The following is a 14,923-nucleotide window of genomic DNA, read 5'->3' as shown; positions in this document are numbered from 1 at the left end:
TGTCACATTTCAGAGGGGAGGAGCACTTTACATATCAAATACGTCAACAAAAAGAATGTAGCAGTATAGCGACAATGCAGGCAGTGCGTGTTCAAGAACGAAAGCGAAGAATAGCAACAAAGCGAAAAAAAAGAACGAAGACATGATATATACAACACAAAGTAGTGCAAAACATGTTTAAAAAAACTTAAAACGTGATGTGTCGCTGATAGTGGTAGCTGATTGTGGGAGTAGATTCCATTGGGATGTGGTTCTTGGAATGAAAGCATGCAAGTAAGTTAAGGTTCTGCAGCGACGAATGTGAACTTTTTGTAGATGGTCAATTCTGGGTGATACGAATGAGGCAGGTTTAACAAAATGTTCGCGAATGTGATGGTTGTGGCAATAAAGTTTATGAAACAGACTGAGCCGGGCTGTTTGATGCAGAATGGCGAGTCCAGAAAGGTTCAGCTGAGACTTCATTAGTGTAACACTGGCTGCGCGGTTATGTTTGGATAAAATAAAGCGAGCTGACCGATTCTAGACTGCTTCCCGTTCATGTGTTAGTGTGGCGCTACCAGGATCCCCAGATGGATGATGCGCATTCAATTGGTGGATAAATGTAGGTGCTGCAAAAAAGCTTCCTAGGGGAAGAAGGTACCATGCAGAAGTTTGTGCGAAAATACTTAAGTTGACGGTTATCCTTGGCGATGTACTTCGGATGATGGTTCCCTGAAAGGCCGTTTTAAATATGAACACCTCGATATTTGTAACATGAAACAGCCTTGAGATAGGTTTCGTTATGATGATAATGTGAACATACAAGTGAACTGCGGCACCCATTTTGCATTTTGAAGTGGTCAGTTCCTTGTTCCACAATTGGTACCAGGTAAACACTTTATTTAGATCCGTCTGAATTAAGCGAGGTAACATTGTATTCGCTAGTTATTTTGCGGTAATTTACAGCCATGAGCGAATAGGCATACCTTTGATGAGACGTTGGTTGGCAAGTCATTCTTAAAAATTACGGATAATAAGGGTCTAACACAGAGCCTTGACGAACACCCGAGATCACTGGTCGGATGGGCGAACCAACATTGTTAGCACAAACAAAGTGTCTTCAGTTAGAAAGAAAGGATAGAATCAAGTTAATAACGTTATGATCTAGATTTAAAGGTTTCAGCTTAAGCAGTAGCGACCAATGACTTAACCATGGTTACGGGGTTCACCTTCGAATGATCATGAAATGGCCGAACAATGCGTGAGGGAGGCGAGGCGTTTTTCCAATGACGTCACTGCCAGTATGGATAACACGCAGATGTGCCCTTGTTCATGCTTTCGCGGTGTTGCAGACATCCGGGAGGAGCTGTGCTTCAACGATGTCCGAGGCAACTTCCAGGGTCGTGGCATCTGCAGCTCGCCCATGCCCAGACCCATGACTCGGGCCACGTGCTGCTGCACCGTCGGAGCTGCCTGGGGAGACGCGTGCGAAATATGCCCACCAGAGAACTCCAGTGAGTACGCGCTGCGATTACCTTTGACGATGACCATGCGCTGATCCTGTCGGATGTTTGATGCAATATAGCTTCCAGTGGGGGAAAACATGATATTTCGAATACGAACAGAAGCACTACGGGAATGACGGAACTGTTTTGGTCTAGGGAATATCTTTAGCTAAAACAGCGCCTCAAATTTCAAGGGCCGAAAAGGAGAAACACAGTAAGTTTGGAAGTTTTTGTCCTATCTTGAAAATGGAAGTAAGCATATCCTTTCGTTTGCGTGCATGACGTTCTGCTGTACCTTTTTTCCCCATTGCACTTAACAGTGTTCCTTCCAAAGTGTTTCCTTCCTTCACACCTGGAATTAGACTTTAATCCAAGTGCTTGGCATCACAGCATTTCGGCAGCTGTCGGAGCGACGGCCGCTCCGGTAGCAACTGGACTACAGGCTATGTTATCTAGAAGAGATTCCAAGTCCTTGGGCAGGTTTTCCGAGAGCACAGAAAGCAACTAAAGCGCTGCTGTGGTTTCTATCTGAACTCAACAAATCTTAGCGACCACCTTTCACTTAAATATGATTCCCTCCCAAGTGTTCTCATGATTCTGCGCATCTCCCTTCTCTTCTTCTGTCTCTCTTTTCGTCCCCTTTATCCCTCTCCTTCATTGCAGAGTAGAAAACTGGACGTGAGTGGTTAACCTCCCTGCCTTTCCTTGTATCTCTCTCTCAGCAGCTAGAGGCAACAAAGATGGCCATGCGTTCATATCCAGGAAAATATAAAACGTGACATGCCAACTAATCTCGATAAAAGATCCGACCGTCGTATCGGAAAGTACTGATCGCCAATAAGCCCGTGATCGAGAGGGCATCAATTATCGGAAAACTGTGCATACAAATATGCACGTGACCAACGCAACTTCGAGGTCACTTAAATTTTACTTTACTGTCCTGAATCGACACCAGAAAAAAAAACGCAAACCATGGCTTGACGTGTCTCTGCCACCTTCCTGGGTCCCCAATGCTAAAATTCTCTAGTGTTTTCTCGGGGTTGGGATGTGCGCTTCCAACTTCTAATTTGACATACAGGACATGGGCACCCGTTTTCACGCGCTTATCTTTTGAGGATGAGTTTTGTATGTGTTATCTTTCGCGGAGGAGTTTTGTATGTCTTGTACTTTCACTGCAGAGTGTGTGTTCAAGCTACGAATCCCGCGAAGGTTACTTCGCTCGCCGCATCGGCAGTGTTTGCGAAAAAAAAAATGAATCGCTAGCAGTAAGAGTCAAAGGAGGAGTTCATTGACGTAACAACTGTGACAGCTTGCGCTCGCCGTGTGTATACTTGTACGTTTGAGATGCAAAACAGCTTTTGCTCAAAGCTGTGTCCATCCCTCGGCGACCTTCCGCTACCCCACTGTGCATGCGCCAACTCTTCCCCCTCTTCTCTCGCTCACGCGAGGAGGTGAGAGGAGGTGGAGATGGCAGAGTGTTGCCTCCGATTCGTTTCTATCTTCCTGTTTATTCGCCACAGCTGTTCGCTAGTATATAGTGCTGCACACACTCGCCCCATTACACTCTTCTAGAAGCGCTGGGTGCTCACTTTGCGGCCTACACACGGTAACGCACACAAATGACAGGGGAGGGGGGGTTACATAAGCGGTGCACAACGTATACGGAACTCCACACACAAAAGAAACAGACACGGAAACATGCAAATGGAAACAAAAATTAATACACAAGTGAACACTAGTGCTGTTAGCATCTCCACATGGTTCGCTTTAGTGAGAGAAAGTGTAATTTTTTCCGTGTGCACTTTCTCATGCTTCAGCAGCATGCAGCAAGTTTTTAGCTGCTTGTCGTTCTTTGAGTGACATTCAAATTTCTTGCTATCGCATTCATTGCTTCGCCCTTGTGACTTTTTTTTTTTCTTTTACATCATTTTCAGCTGCATACAAGGAACTGTGTCCTGGAGGCTCAGGGTACCGGCCAGACATCACCACCGGCAGTCTTCAAGGTATGTAATGACTAATAACGTTGCGAGGGCCCTACTGAACAAATATAATGGGAAGTTAGGCTAGTTCGACCATTGCAGGACTGCATCAACCATGAACAACGAGACATAATGGGACTGGCGATCGTTATTCAAGCAACTAAGTCTCTCTAGTTAATGCCATCGAATCCAAAGACCTCGCATGTCTGGGTGTGCCGGTTTTATCGACGTCTATATATCGTGACATCGCGTGTATGACGTACTGGCATACGTGGTAATAATCGATGACGGGAGTTTTCTTGCCACCGGGCGGTGGCACTGCGCGAATGGCCGACACAGGATTTCTCGTTTCCTGGAAGCATATAATGACTCCACGTTACAATACACGGTACCTACAGTGTAGACTGTGATGCGGATTGAACGGTAGTACATCCGGTTCTCGCCATAAGATAAGGTCATGGGTGCAGAAACGTAACAAAGTAAATGAAAGCTAATAGAAATAGCCCCTTCTGTGTCAACGTGAACCTTATTTCATTCCTGCTTTAAATTCAACATTTTTTCACGCATTTTACCAGCGATAACACATGCGCGTGCGAGATACACTATAATGACAAAAAATTAATGGAAGTACTAGGGACCACACCGAATGTGCGCAAGCACTTGGCTTAGCCATTTTGCTTATGCTTTTTGTTGCGACAGATAATGTTCGTAACAGTACACCCATCCTTCATAGGCTAATAACGAGTATACCGCTTACAGTATATGCATCAACAAAAACAAATGCAAGAGACTCTCATAGCAATTATCATGACCATAATGCCATGGCAGTAACATCTATGTTGGAAAAAGTGACCTCCATCTTTAGAAATAAAAAAGGAGTTTGCGATCACTGCTTTTTATGGGCGCTGAAGTAGGGGAAGGAAGCCTGAAATTTAACGAGCAACCATCAGAAGCTAATGGCTGCGCTACCATCAATAAAAAAACACATGATAGGCGTATTGTTAAGAAACAGGAAGACAGTGGTGCGCATTACAAAATGAACAGATTTACCCGACATTTTAAATGAGCCGGAAATATTGAACGAACGGTAAAGACAAGGCTATGCGAAAAGCAGATGAACTAATATACGGCCGATCACTGATGCAATGTTCCGCGTTTATGCACTGTGAGTTGCCGCCTGATTAACACTCGATCTGCCGATTGCTGGCATCCTGATTAGCTGAATTGCTTAGAAGGACCACCTTAAAATGGCGTTGATCCCGGGTTCAGTGCCCTGATAGGGACGAATGTTTTTTGACCTATAAGTTCTTCTTTCTGATAAATTCAACATGGATTTTACATAAATACATGACTGTCAGTTATCCCTTTCATAACCCACCCGCCACATTGCGGGATTCCGCAGAACTCATCTGCAGTGTTGTGATTATGATGAAGCGAATAATGAAATATCATGTTTGATAGCCATATGCGAGAGCCAGTGATACAATTATAATACTCTTATCCTGCATGCTTTCGCTGCTGTGGCGTCGACGAGTGCAGATGTGGACGAGTGCGATGAGCTGGTGGACGTTTGCCGTGACGGACGCTGCATTAACACCTTCGGAAGCTTCCACTGCGTGTGTTCCGACGGGTACGCCCTGGACGACACGAGCCAGAGCTGCGTCGGTGAGTTGTTCGCTTCGTTGGCACAGCGCACACCCCCGATAGCAAAACGGCTTATTGGGCAAGTTGCTGATTCACAGTACTTGGAACACGAGTGCGTAACTACACGAGGCCGAAGAGACACGCTGTCCACGTGCCTTTGTAGCTACGTAGAGTCGCGCTTTCGTATCTCATGTGCCCGATAGCAAAAGTCGCTTATTCGACGGTGCCCGCGAAAAAAAGTTTTTCATCCTGCTTGTTAGGCATGGTGCGAACGTGAAAATGCTGTCAAAATAATGGCCTCTACAAGAGATACGAAACCATGTTCGCGGCTGTGAGTTGGTGTACACTGATGTAAGCAAGTAATTTAAAGTGCAATAATATATAATCAAGTAATCATGCTTATAAATACCTTAGGCCTGTTGGCACTTACAGTAAAGTGAACTTAGGAGGCAGACAACATTGTCAAGCTGCTGTCATGAGCTTTAGTAGAGCCTACTTCTATTCAAAAGGAAGTAAAGTTGAGTTGATTACAGTTTTGTTATTGACGGCTCGGGTGGGCGTAAGTATATGAGGCAACCATGAAGACAAGAAACAGTACAGGAGGAAAGGCAGAGAGCTTAACCAGTCCAGGACCGCTGGTTTACTAGCCTAAACATGGGATTGAGGTGGGGAAGATTGGAAGACGGAGAAGAAAGAAAGGAAAGACAGAAAGACAGCAGATAACACAGCACACACAGTCAGTCACAGTGCATTACTCTGGAGTGGCACGCGACATTAATGTCACAGCCGCTTGTATAAGTCACCTTCGTCCCTTTCAGCTGCGTTGTCCTCTGTCGTAGAGATATAAAAATAGCTTCGATAGACATTTGCGGATTGTCAAGGGGCGCTAGCACTAGAACAGATTCCAAGGGTGCGGCGCTGCGTCTTCTGACAAAGATAGGCTGCGCCAAGAGCCCTGTCAGCTATTCCGATGCCGAAGGAACCAGGATTTCATGAATGCCACACCTAGCCATATGCGTTAAAGTAGTGTGGCCCGTCTTCGGCGGAGTTCAGTTGGTATGCACAGATGCATCAAAGAGGACTGGTGGTGTTATTGATAAGTCAGGTCGAACTGGCTGCTTGGTGGGCACCATAAAGAGAGCGTCATCTCCTGTCTAAGCCCTAGAAGACTGCTGGCAGCACCAGACCTTGAAAATGGTATGGTACCTTCCTGTGTGCCTTCAATCCTGCCCGAGTGGCAGTTATAGGCGTTTTCATTCTCTATAACATCACAGTGACTAGGAAGCCACTGAAATGTCACGTGATGCCCTTTCTCACATGATGCATAGAGACGATGTCAAATTTCGAATACGAGCTGTTCATATGGCCCGCGACGCAGAGCTGATAGCACAGATTGTGGAGCTGCCTTGGAGTCGCTTAAGATCGACCATTGTGGAGTTGGTTGCCGATTGATCACAGTGCAGCGCGCCGAGCAACTAGTTCCACAGCTGTCGACGTCGTGAAGAGATCAGTCCTCAAGTTGATGGTAATGGCTCTTGCTGGGACATGGGACAACCATTGCACTGGACGCACACTGGAGCTTTGTGGGACCATTGGTATATATATTTACACTGTCCGCATACCTATCGTGCAAAAGAAGCAGAGACAGCTGTTTCAGCACAAGCGACGACTGCTCAGATTTTTTTACGAATCTCTGGTACACTGAGATGCACTGTGGCTTGAAGAAGATACCAAGGTGGCATCGATTATTTAGATGCAGTGTTGAAGCCCGCGGGAAAGTTTGTCGTTGTACTTGATATCAGCTATAGAGAACGATGATTGATGCTTCTCTGAAGGCAGTGTTGCAAGGTGCAGGGATGTAGTTAGGGGTGACACACCGGGCCCCTGCCCCCCCCCCCCCATTTTTTCTCGCCATGGCAGTGAGAGTGAAAAATGACCGTATCAGGGAGCTGCCCACCTTTACCGAAGAAATTCTCGGCTACGCCGCTGGCAAGGTGTGTTGCAAGGCAGAGAACCATTATAGTGCCACCTCTTGCTCCTCTGTCATGCGGAACTCCTCAGAATGAGGGACGTCTGTGATGGCATTCTTTAAAATCAATAGAGATATAGAGATATAAGAGATTGCTTCGTCGGGGACAGCAACGCTCTTAATGAAAGACGGTGAGGCTGTTTTTCTGTTTTTTTTCACTTTATGAAAACGACACACAAACATGAAAGACGCAACACGCACTGATGATAACAACACATCTTACACCCCTATGTACAAAGCTCTAAGGCGTCGCAAAATCAAGTCTAGTCCAGCCGCGACCGACAGTCTCACCGGTGAGTGCACTGAGGTGCCGCAGACATCTTTGACGAGCAGATACGTGCACGGGGAGGCCACCGTCGGAGGAGTCCGGCGAAGAGCAGATCGACGCTCAGATGAAGGCACGACGGAGCGGGTAGGTGTCAAAAACAGGGCCGACAAAGTCGGACAGTCTTCTCGGACGCACGGACAAGGGTCCACAGCCAAGCACTCAGGCTAACGCCCGGCAGCGAACCTTGTGGTTGCGATAGCTTCCGCTGGCTCTGTGGACCATCGAAGCTTGAGATCAAGCGAAGCAGGCCCGTCCGACTCTTGATCTCTGCCAGGCACACGGGGCAAACCACGACCGTGACGCTTGTGAACTGCCTTCACCCTGCTTCTACCCGGACGGACCAAGAGCCCCTTGCCAACTGCCGTGGCTCCTCGGCAGACCCGTCGGCTTTTCATTTGGACTTTCTGGGTTGCCGTGTTGACAAGTCATTGGCTCCGAAATCTCCGTGGTCACTCCTACATGGGCCATTTTCTTTTTGTGTTGTTGATTCAGCGCCCTCGTGACGATGTGCCTTGCTGTCATTCTCACCCAGTTTATGTTTGCTCGTGCACCGCTTGTTCTCCGATTTTCGGTGTCGCGCACGTCCCCTCGGGCCGAGAATGTGGAGGAGTCGTTTGGTTGGCGATCCACGAATAGAAATTTTCCGCGACATCGATGCCTTGCAACCCTTGAGAAGCATGAGCGCTTTGGATGAGAAACGTTGTTTCGGAAGGCAACACGGACTTTGAATTACTCTCCAAACGCGAGAAAGTGGCTTGCGGGGCTCTCGTGTGTGGCAAAACATTGTCCAACGTTCCAACGCTAATCTACCCATGCAGCCTTGAATCTTCTTTTTCATCCCGCTTGCTACCCTATAAGGTCATGGATCGACTTCGTGAGCCGATATCGACGCTCAGCCCTGCATCCAAGTGCTCGAAGTCACTCCAACTCTATGTTGAAATTTTTCTGAGAGGAAGAAATGGTCGCTGATTCGTGAGAGGCGTTTTTTTAGCATAGTCATATATTTCTTTCAACCCAGATAGCGGGCTCTCACTGCAAGCACCTTCCATATCAGATTCGAAGGTGGTCAACTGAATCATTCGAGTGGTCTTCCGTGGACCAGATCTAAACAAGCCTTTGACGTTAAGGTAGATGGGGATGCGATGACCCCCATGTGTCTCAGCATCTGTAAATCACTAGACCCATCTCACTATATGGTTGTAGACTAAATGCTAAAATGTATCAACATATTTTCGTATATTTATCAGACTTGCTCACTACGAGCAGCACTTGCCGCTTGAAGCCGGTTTCACTTGGCAATAGCTGAGCGGCTGAGCAGGCCAGTGGAGCGTAAGACCAAAGGAAGAATATTAGCCGAGCGAATGCTCCGCTTGTTTCAGCGGTGTAATTGCGCCACCTGTTGAACACAGTTGAAGCTACTGTTGGTCAAACAGAGGCTTTGCCTGGATAACGCTCGCACGCTGGTCCGCTGCGCACGCTCGGCTGAAGGGACGGAATGAGCGGCAGAGCGCCTCACTGCGTAAAATCGCTGTTTTACTCAGCGTATCGCGCCTGCGCAGTTTGCGTCTTCGCTCGTTCGCTGGGCCCGTGGAGCTATTACTCTCCAATAGCGGCCACGTAACAACAGTGCAATATTTAATTCGTTATGCCATAGACCACTGAGACCACCTATGACATGTGACAAACACGTCACGGATGAAACTCGAGAGACACAAATGATAGCAGGTGCTTTAGGCTTACAACTCCTTCGATCTTTCGTCTTACCTCGTGTGCAATGACACGCACTTTTTTCTGTTTTTCAGATGTGGACGAGTGCAAGGTGTACCCGGACGCCTGTGGTCCCGGAACCTGTCACAACAGCGACGGCAGCTACGTGTGCTATTGTCCACCGGGCTACGCAGTCGTCCCTGGAGGCAAATCCTGTGTGGGTAAGATTCAATCGCTCCAGCCCGCTATAATTCCAGCCGATCAGCATAGTTGTTACTTTAGGAATACGCGAACTTTATATAACCTGCTCAAGCGCAAGTAATGATAGACTATCTAAAAGTGTGTCTAATTCACACAGGGTAATTTATAAGCACTAGATCTCACGTTTCAAGAAAGAAGTTGATGTGTTGTTCCCTGCTAGGTCTATTAATTGACCCTAATTAGTGTGCATTTACCTCATTAATTATCTCATGCAGTCATGTCCTATTAGGGGCGAATCTCCTGAGGTTACCGGTCTGTCCATCCTCCGCGTTGTCGTACGTAGCCACCGGTGGCACATACCCGCTCTAGAACGGGTATGTGCCACAGTGATGCGAGATGCGAGATGGCGGTACTTGCAGTGTTCACTAGATGGACGCACGGGTGGAGGGATCGACAGACTAGAAGACGGACGAACAGATGGACGAACGCGCGGACGTACGGGCGAATGGACGCACGAACGGACGGACGGACGCATGGATGGACACATGGATGATCGCGCGGACGGACGGGCTGACGGACACTTCGTCTCACTCATCATCATTCACTCCATGGATATGCTGTGATTTTAAAAAAGTAGAATCAAGTCGAAGGTTCAATGCACGTACAATTTGTTTTTGGTCGTATTAATTTCAAGCAAAGAAAAACACCTTTCGCTTTGTTATTGGAACGCTGCACGTCGGACCCATCGAGCATCGTAGTGCCGTCACCGAAGTCATCATCATCGTCATCAGCCTGACTACGTCCACTGCAGGACAAAGGCCTCTCCCATGCTCCGCACGTTAACCCGGTCCTGCAGTGTGCTTGCTGCTGCCAATTTATACCCGTCAACTTCTTAATCTCATCTGCCCACCTAACCTTCTGTCTTCCCCTAACCCTCTTGCCTTCTCTGGGAATCCAGTTAGTTGCCCTTATTGAGCAGCGGTTATTCCGTCTACGCGCTACACGCCCGACCCATGTCCATTTCCTCTTCTTGATTTCAACTATGATATCCTTGACCCCCGTTTGTTCCCTAATCCACTCTGCTCTATTCTTGTCTCTTAAGATTACACCTACCATTTTTCTTTCCATTGCTCACTGCGTCGTCCCCAGTTTAAGCTGAACCCTCTTTGTGAGTCTCCCGGTTTCTGCTCCATAGCTAAGTACTGGGAAGATACAGTTGTGATATACTTTCTTCTTGATATACTTTCTTTATGAAGCACTATGGTAGCAGTTGATCCCTTGTAGATTTCTTCCAGGATGTTTATATATGCTTCATCGACGCCCTTATTCCGAAGTGTCTGCATGAGTGGTGATATTTCTACTGAATCAAACGCCTTCTCGTAGTCTATGAAGGCTATGTATAGTGGTTGGCTGTATTCTGTGCATTTCTCTATTACCTGATTGATAGTATGAACGTGGTCTATTGTTGAGTAGCCTGTTCGAAATCCTGCTTGTTCTTTGGTTGATTGAATTGTAATGTTTTCTTTACTTTGTTAGCAATTACCTTTGTAAACAGCTTGTCTAATAGGGAGAGCGAACTGATCAGCCTGTAATTCTTCAAGTCCTTGTCATCTCCTTTCTTATGTATTAGGCTGATGTTAGCATTCTTCCAAGACTTTGGTACTCTTTCCGTCAGGAGACACCTCGTAAACAGGGTGGCTAGCTTTTCTAACACAATCTGTCTTCCATCTTTCAGCAGATCTGATGTTACCTGATCCTCACCAGCAGCTTTGCCTATTTGCATGCGCTCCAAGGCTTTCCTGACTTTTATCATTACTGGTGGGCTGTCATCTGGGTTACTGCTAGTTCTTATAGTACTGAGGTCGTGGTTGTTCCGGCTACTGTACAGATGTGTGTAAAACTCCTTCACTATTCAACTATCCTATCCATATTGGTAGTTATTTTGCCTTCTTTGTCCCTTAGTGCATACATCCGACTTTTGCCTATCCCAAGTTTCCTCTTCACTGCTTTGAAGCTTCGTCCGTTTTTCAGAGCGTGTTCAATTCTCTCCATGTTATACGTTCTTACATCGCATACTTTACGTCTATTAATCAACTTCGAAAGCTCTGTCAGTTCTATTTTGTCTGTTGTACTTAATAATATTCTTCATTTCCTGGGAAAGCTTGTCAGTCTCCTGTTTAACTACCGTGCCTCCAACTTCTACTGCACACTCCGTATCACCGAAGTGATCGGATTCAAACATACGCAGCCCTACGAGGTTAAAGAAAGACGCGGTGATTATGCAAAAGGTTTAAATCATCCTACTCGCAATGTGTCTTGCTCTATCTCGGCCCCTTTTCCGAAGAACGGACGAAAACAATTTGCGTCTACATGTATGGACGTTGCGCCTGAAGGAATAATTTTTGTAGAGCTACGCGACAAAAAATTGCCCGAACTTCTTGGTGCACCGCAATTTCCCGTGATATTGCAGAGCATTTCACAGCCATTTTCCCGCACGAGACCAGAATGGTAACAGCGTTCACATTCTTGCATATTTCTATCACTGGAATCGTATGGTAGGTCCTACAACTCCCAATACGTCCCTAATATATAGTAAGGTCACATCAAACAACGTGAAAATTTTAACTGTGCTAACTTTGAAATGAATTTGACCGAAGAAATCATTTTTACAAATATAAGTATACGCTTGAACCCACTGCAATACCTATGTCAAAGCTCATTCACCAGTCCTTGCGTACCTAAGTACATGGGCGCTTGTAAAAGCGTAAAAGGTATCACGCTTATATTATCTATAGTCGAATCTCGTTATAACAAAGGAGCTTTGGAAATATAACTTAGTTCGCTATGTCCGATGTTCATCGTATGAGTAGAGGCAGAAGAAAATACCTTAAGAAATCGGCAATCTGGCTCAGACGAAAATTCTAGATAGTACAAAAGAGCGCGCTTTATAGCCGGCCCCAAATTATAAACGAGGTATCCTTACCTGCCACCACTGGCGCATTTAAAACTAGAGAGACCGGGTCATGAAAAGGTGAAATTGCCACGAAACGAAGTACATCTGACAAAACAGACCTGTGTTCATAATTATTTCAAGAACTTCGCGATCTGAGGTTGAATATACGGACGTAGAAGTGTGGTTGTGAACTGTCTGTCAAAATTTTGCTTGCTTTTTATGCTGCTTTGCAAGTGTTGAGCCTTGCGCGAACCAAATTTTTCTTGGTTACAGCCGACATCACAGCGGCTCTCGTGGTTTTGGTTTCGTTATGAAAGGAATAAATGTCACTCGTGTGAAACATGACCGAAGTACAGTAGTTGGTTCGATATAAGGGATAATTCGCTACAACAGTACTCGTTACAATGAGTCCTAGCTTTAATCGCAAGACCTCGAGCGCGGTACTTTAACCGTACAAACAGCCGCGCAAGTAACGTGTATGTGCATGTGTGTGTCCATCATTTTCTGCAGACGTCAGGCAGGACCAGTGCTTCCACCACTACCACCAGGTGGACCTGCATCACCCTCCCGTGTGCAGCCACCCCATGATGACCAATCATTCCAAGATGAAGTGCTGCTGCTCGAGCGTCGGCAAGGCCTGGGGTCAGCGCTGCCAACCCTGCCCGCAACCGCAGACGCGTACGTCACAAATTTCGAACTTAATCGCACCAGTCATTTGATTCAACTTGAGCCAACACCTCATCTAAAAAAGATGCCTGCTGCGTTCGCGAAGCGACAAAGCCTACTGCCCTTTCCCTACCGTTTTTTCCTCGTTTACTGGAGGCGGCAGCTTGCGATCCTTGCGGTGGCCGCTTGGAGCACATACGTTCACATACGACACCACACCACCCCAATCGCCTTGGCAGAGATAGGGGAGTAGCTGCCTCCATCTATTGACCAACAACCGTAAGTGAAGGCGCGACGCCTACAGTTGGTTAGGAACTGACAACGGCCGACATCTTTCTAGAAAAGGCGTAGACTTGAGCAGCAACTAAACTATAAACAAGAGTGCAACGTGAAACTGACGCATCCTAACGTTACGATTTCGAAGCTGCAAAATTCAAGAAATGCATGCTTGATGAAGAAAATGAAGAAAATCAGTTCAGGGTAGAACAGTTTCGCCGTTGGTAAGCTCAGCGGAATACTGCAGAATTGACTGCGGAAATCCGCACAAAAGAGCATTGCGCCTGCGCTAAAGTCGTTGCAGCCGCCAGCCGGCGGTGGCGCCGTCGTCGCTGCCAACGGCAGCGTTTATCGTCAGTAACGCATATCGCAGTCACGTGAGCGTAGCGTCCAAGCTTGAGCTGGGGATCCCTATAGAGAAGCGCGTAATGGAACACAGGGCAAACAAAACTGAAAGTTTTCTTTTTTTTTCGCGTCGTCCGTTGATTTTGAGTTTGATGCTCTACGCCAATGTATTTTAATAAGACGCACCAATTGACAAGCGCGACGTGCACACAGTCCTAATCGGCAAAGCCAGCCCCTGCCAGGAATTACCGTTTATTTATTTTTTCTGTATTTACTTTTTAGTGTATTCATCATTACACTAATAACGTTCACCTGTAATAAATCACGGGATTGAATCCCGGCTGCGGCGGCTGCATTTCCGATGGAGGTGGAAATGTTGTAGGCCCGTGTGCTAAGATTTGGGTGCACGTTAAAGAACCCCAGGAGGTCGGAATTTCCGGAGCTCTCCACTACGGCGTTTCTCATAATCATATGGTGGTTTTGGGGCGTTAAACCCTACATATCAATCAATCAATCAATCAATCCGCTGTAATAAAACATGTCTAAAATGTATCCTTGTTGCTTCTAAAGTCACATCTTTTTTATCAAACGTCCTAGCAATCAACTTTTGACGACGACTTTCTCGCCTCTGCTTACGCAGCGCAATACATGAAGTTGTGCCACGTCGCCACCACCGGCACGATGATAAACCCGTTTACGCAGGAAGTAGACGGTAAGTCAGATACTTCTTGTGTATTTTTTTTCGGAAAAGTGGAAAGCTTTCAACGCAGTTGTGAGCTTGCTCAAGACTAACGCGGGCATGTAAACCTGCCTCGCTTCTCGACTTCGCACAGACGTGGACGAGTGTCAAGGCATGGTCTGCCAGAACGGGGACTGCATCAACACCGTGGGTAGCTTCAATTGCAGCTGCCACGAAGGGTACAGATACAACGAGCACCTACACACTTGCGAAGGTGAGACAAATATTGGCAGCGATTAAGCCGCATTTGCGAGAGAAACGCATCACCATTAGGTCGGGGCGCCCTTGCATCTCCACATCGGCTTAACTGTCGAAGTCAGCTAACACGAGAAAGATCTAGTCCCGACACCGTCGAGTTTCGAATCGACATTGTATTATTGTCACACTGCACCCACCGCGCGACCGAATGCCAAATTCTTCCTTGACGGGCGTCGCATGCTGAGGCGCTACAAGCTAAACTGCGAAGCGCGAATCCGCTACACAACATAGAAGAATGCACACAGCACAGGACGAGCACAATAGTGCTCGTCCTGTGCTTGTCCAACGCTTGTTTTGTAGCGCTTGTTTTGTGC

General features: G+C 46.8%; 2 protein-coding genes across 3 annotated transcripts in view; one reads left to right on the top strand and one right to left on the bottom strand.

Annotated features, from left to right (window-relative positions):
* LOC119188293 (dual oxidase maturation factor 1) overlaps positions 1–14,923 on the bottom strand; it is a 239,536-nt gene that overhangs the window by 164,986 nt on the left and 59,627 nt on the right. The window lies entirely within an intron of this gene.
* Positions 1–14,923, top strand: part of LOC119165472 (fibrillin-1-like) — a 137,096-nt gene that overhangs the window by 75,309 nt on the left and 46,864 nt on the right. For both annotated transcript variants that reach the window (XM_075896375.1, XM_075896381.1), the window contains 7 exons: positions 1,332–1,493; positions 3,419–3,487; positions 5,003–5,128; positions 9,267–9,392; positions 12,836–13,003; positions 14,253–14,324; positions 14,446–14,565. In XM_075896375.1, the coding sequence (XP_075752490.1) occupies positions 1,332–1,493; positions 3,419–3,487; positions 5,003–5,128; positions 9,267–9,392; positions 12,836–13,003; positions 14,253–14,324; positions 14,446–14,565 (843 nt within the window). The remainder of the gene's footprint in view (positions 1–1,331; positions 1,494–3,418; positions 3,488–5,002; positions 5,129–9,266; positions 9,393–12,835; positions 13,004–14,252; positions 14,325–14,445; positions 14,566–14,923) is intronic.

Source organism: Rhipicephalus microplus, chromosome 1, assembly GCF_043290135.1.
Source record: "Rhipicephalus microplus isolate Deutch F79 chromosome 1, USDA_Rmic, whole genome shotgun sequence".
In the NCBI taxonomy this organism is placed as follows: Eukaryota; Metazoa; Arthropoda; class Arachnida; order Ixodida; family Ixodidae; genus Rhipicephalus; species Rhipicephalus microplus.
Note: the sequence above shows the minus strand (reverse complement) of the source record. Positions and strands in the feature narration are given on the sequence as shown.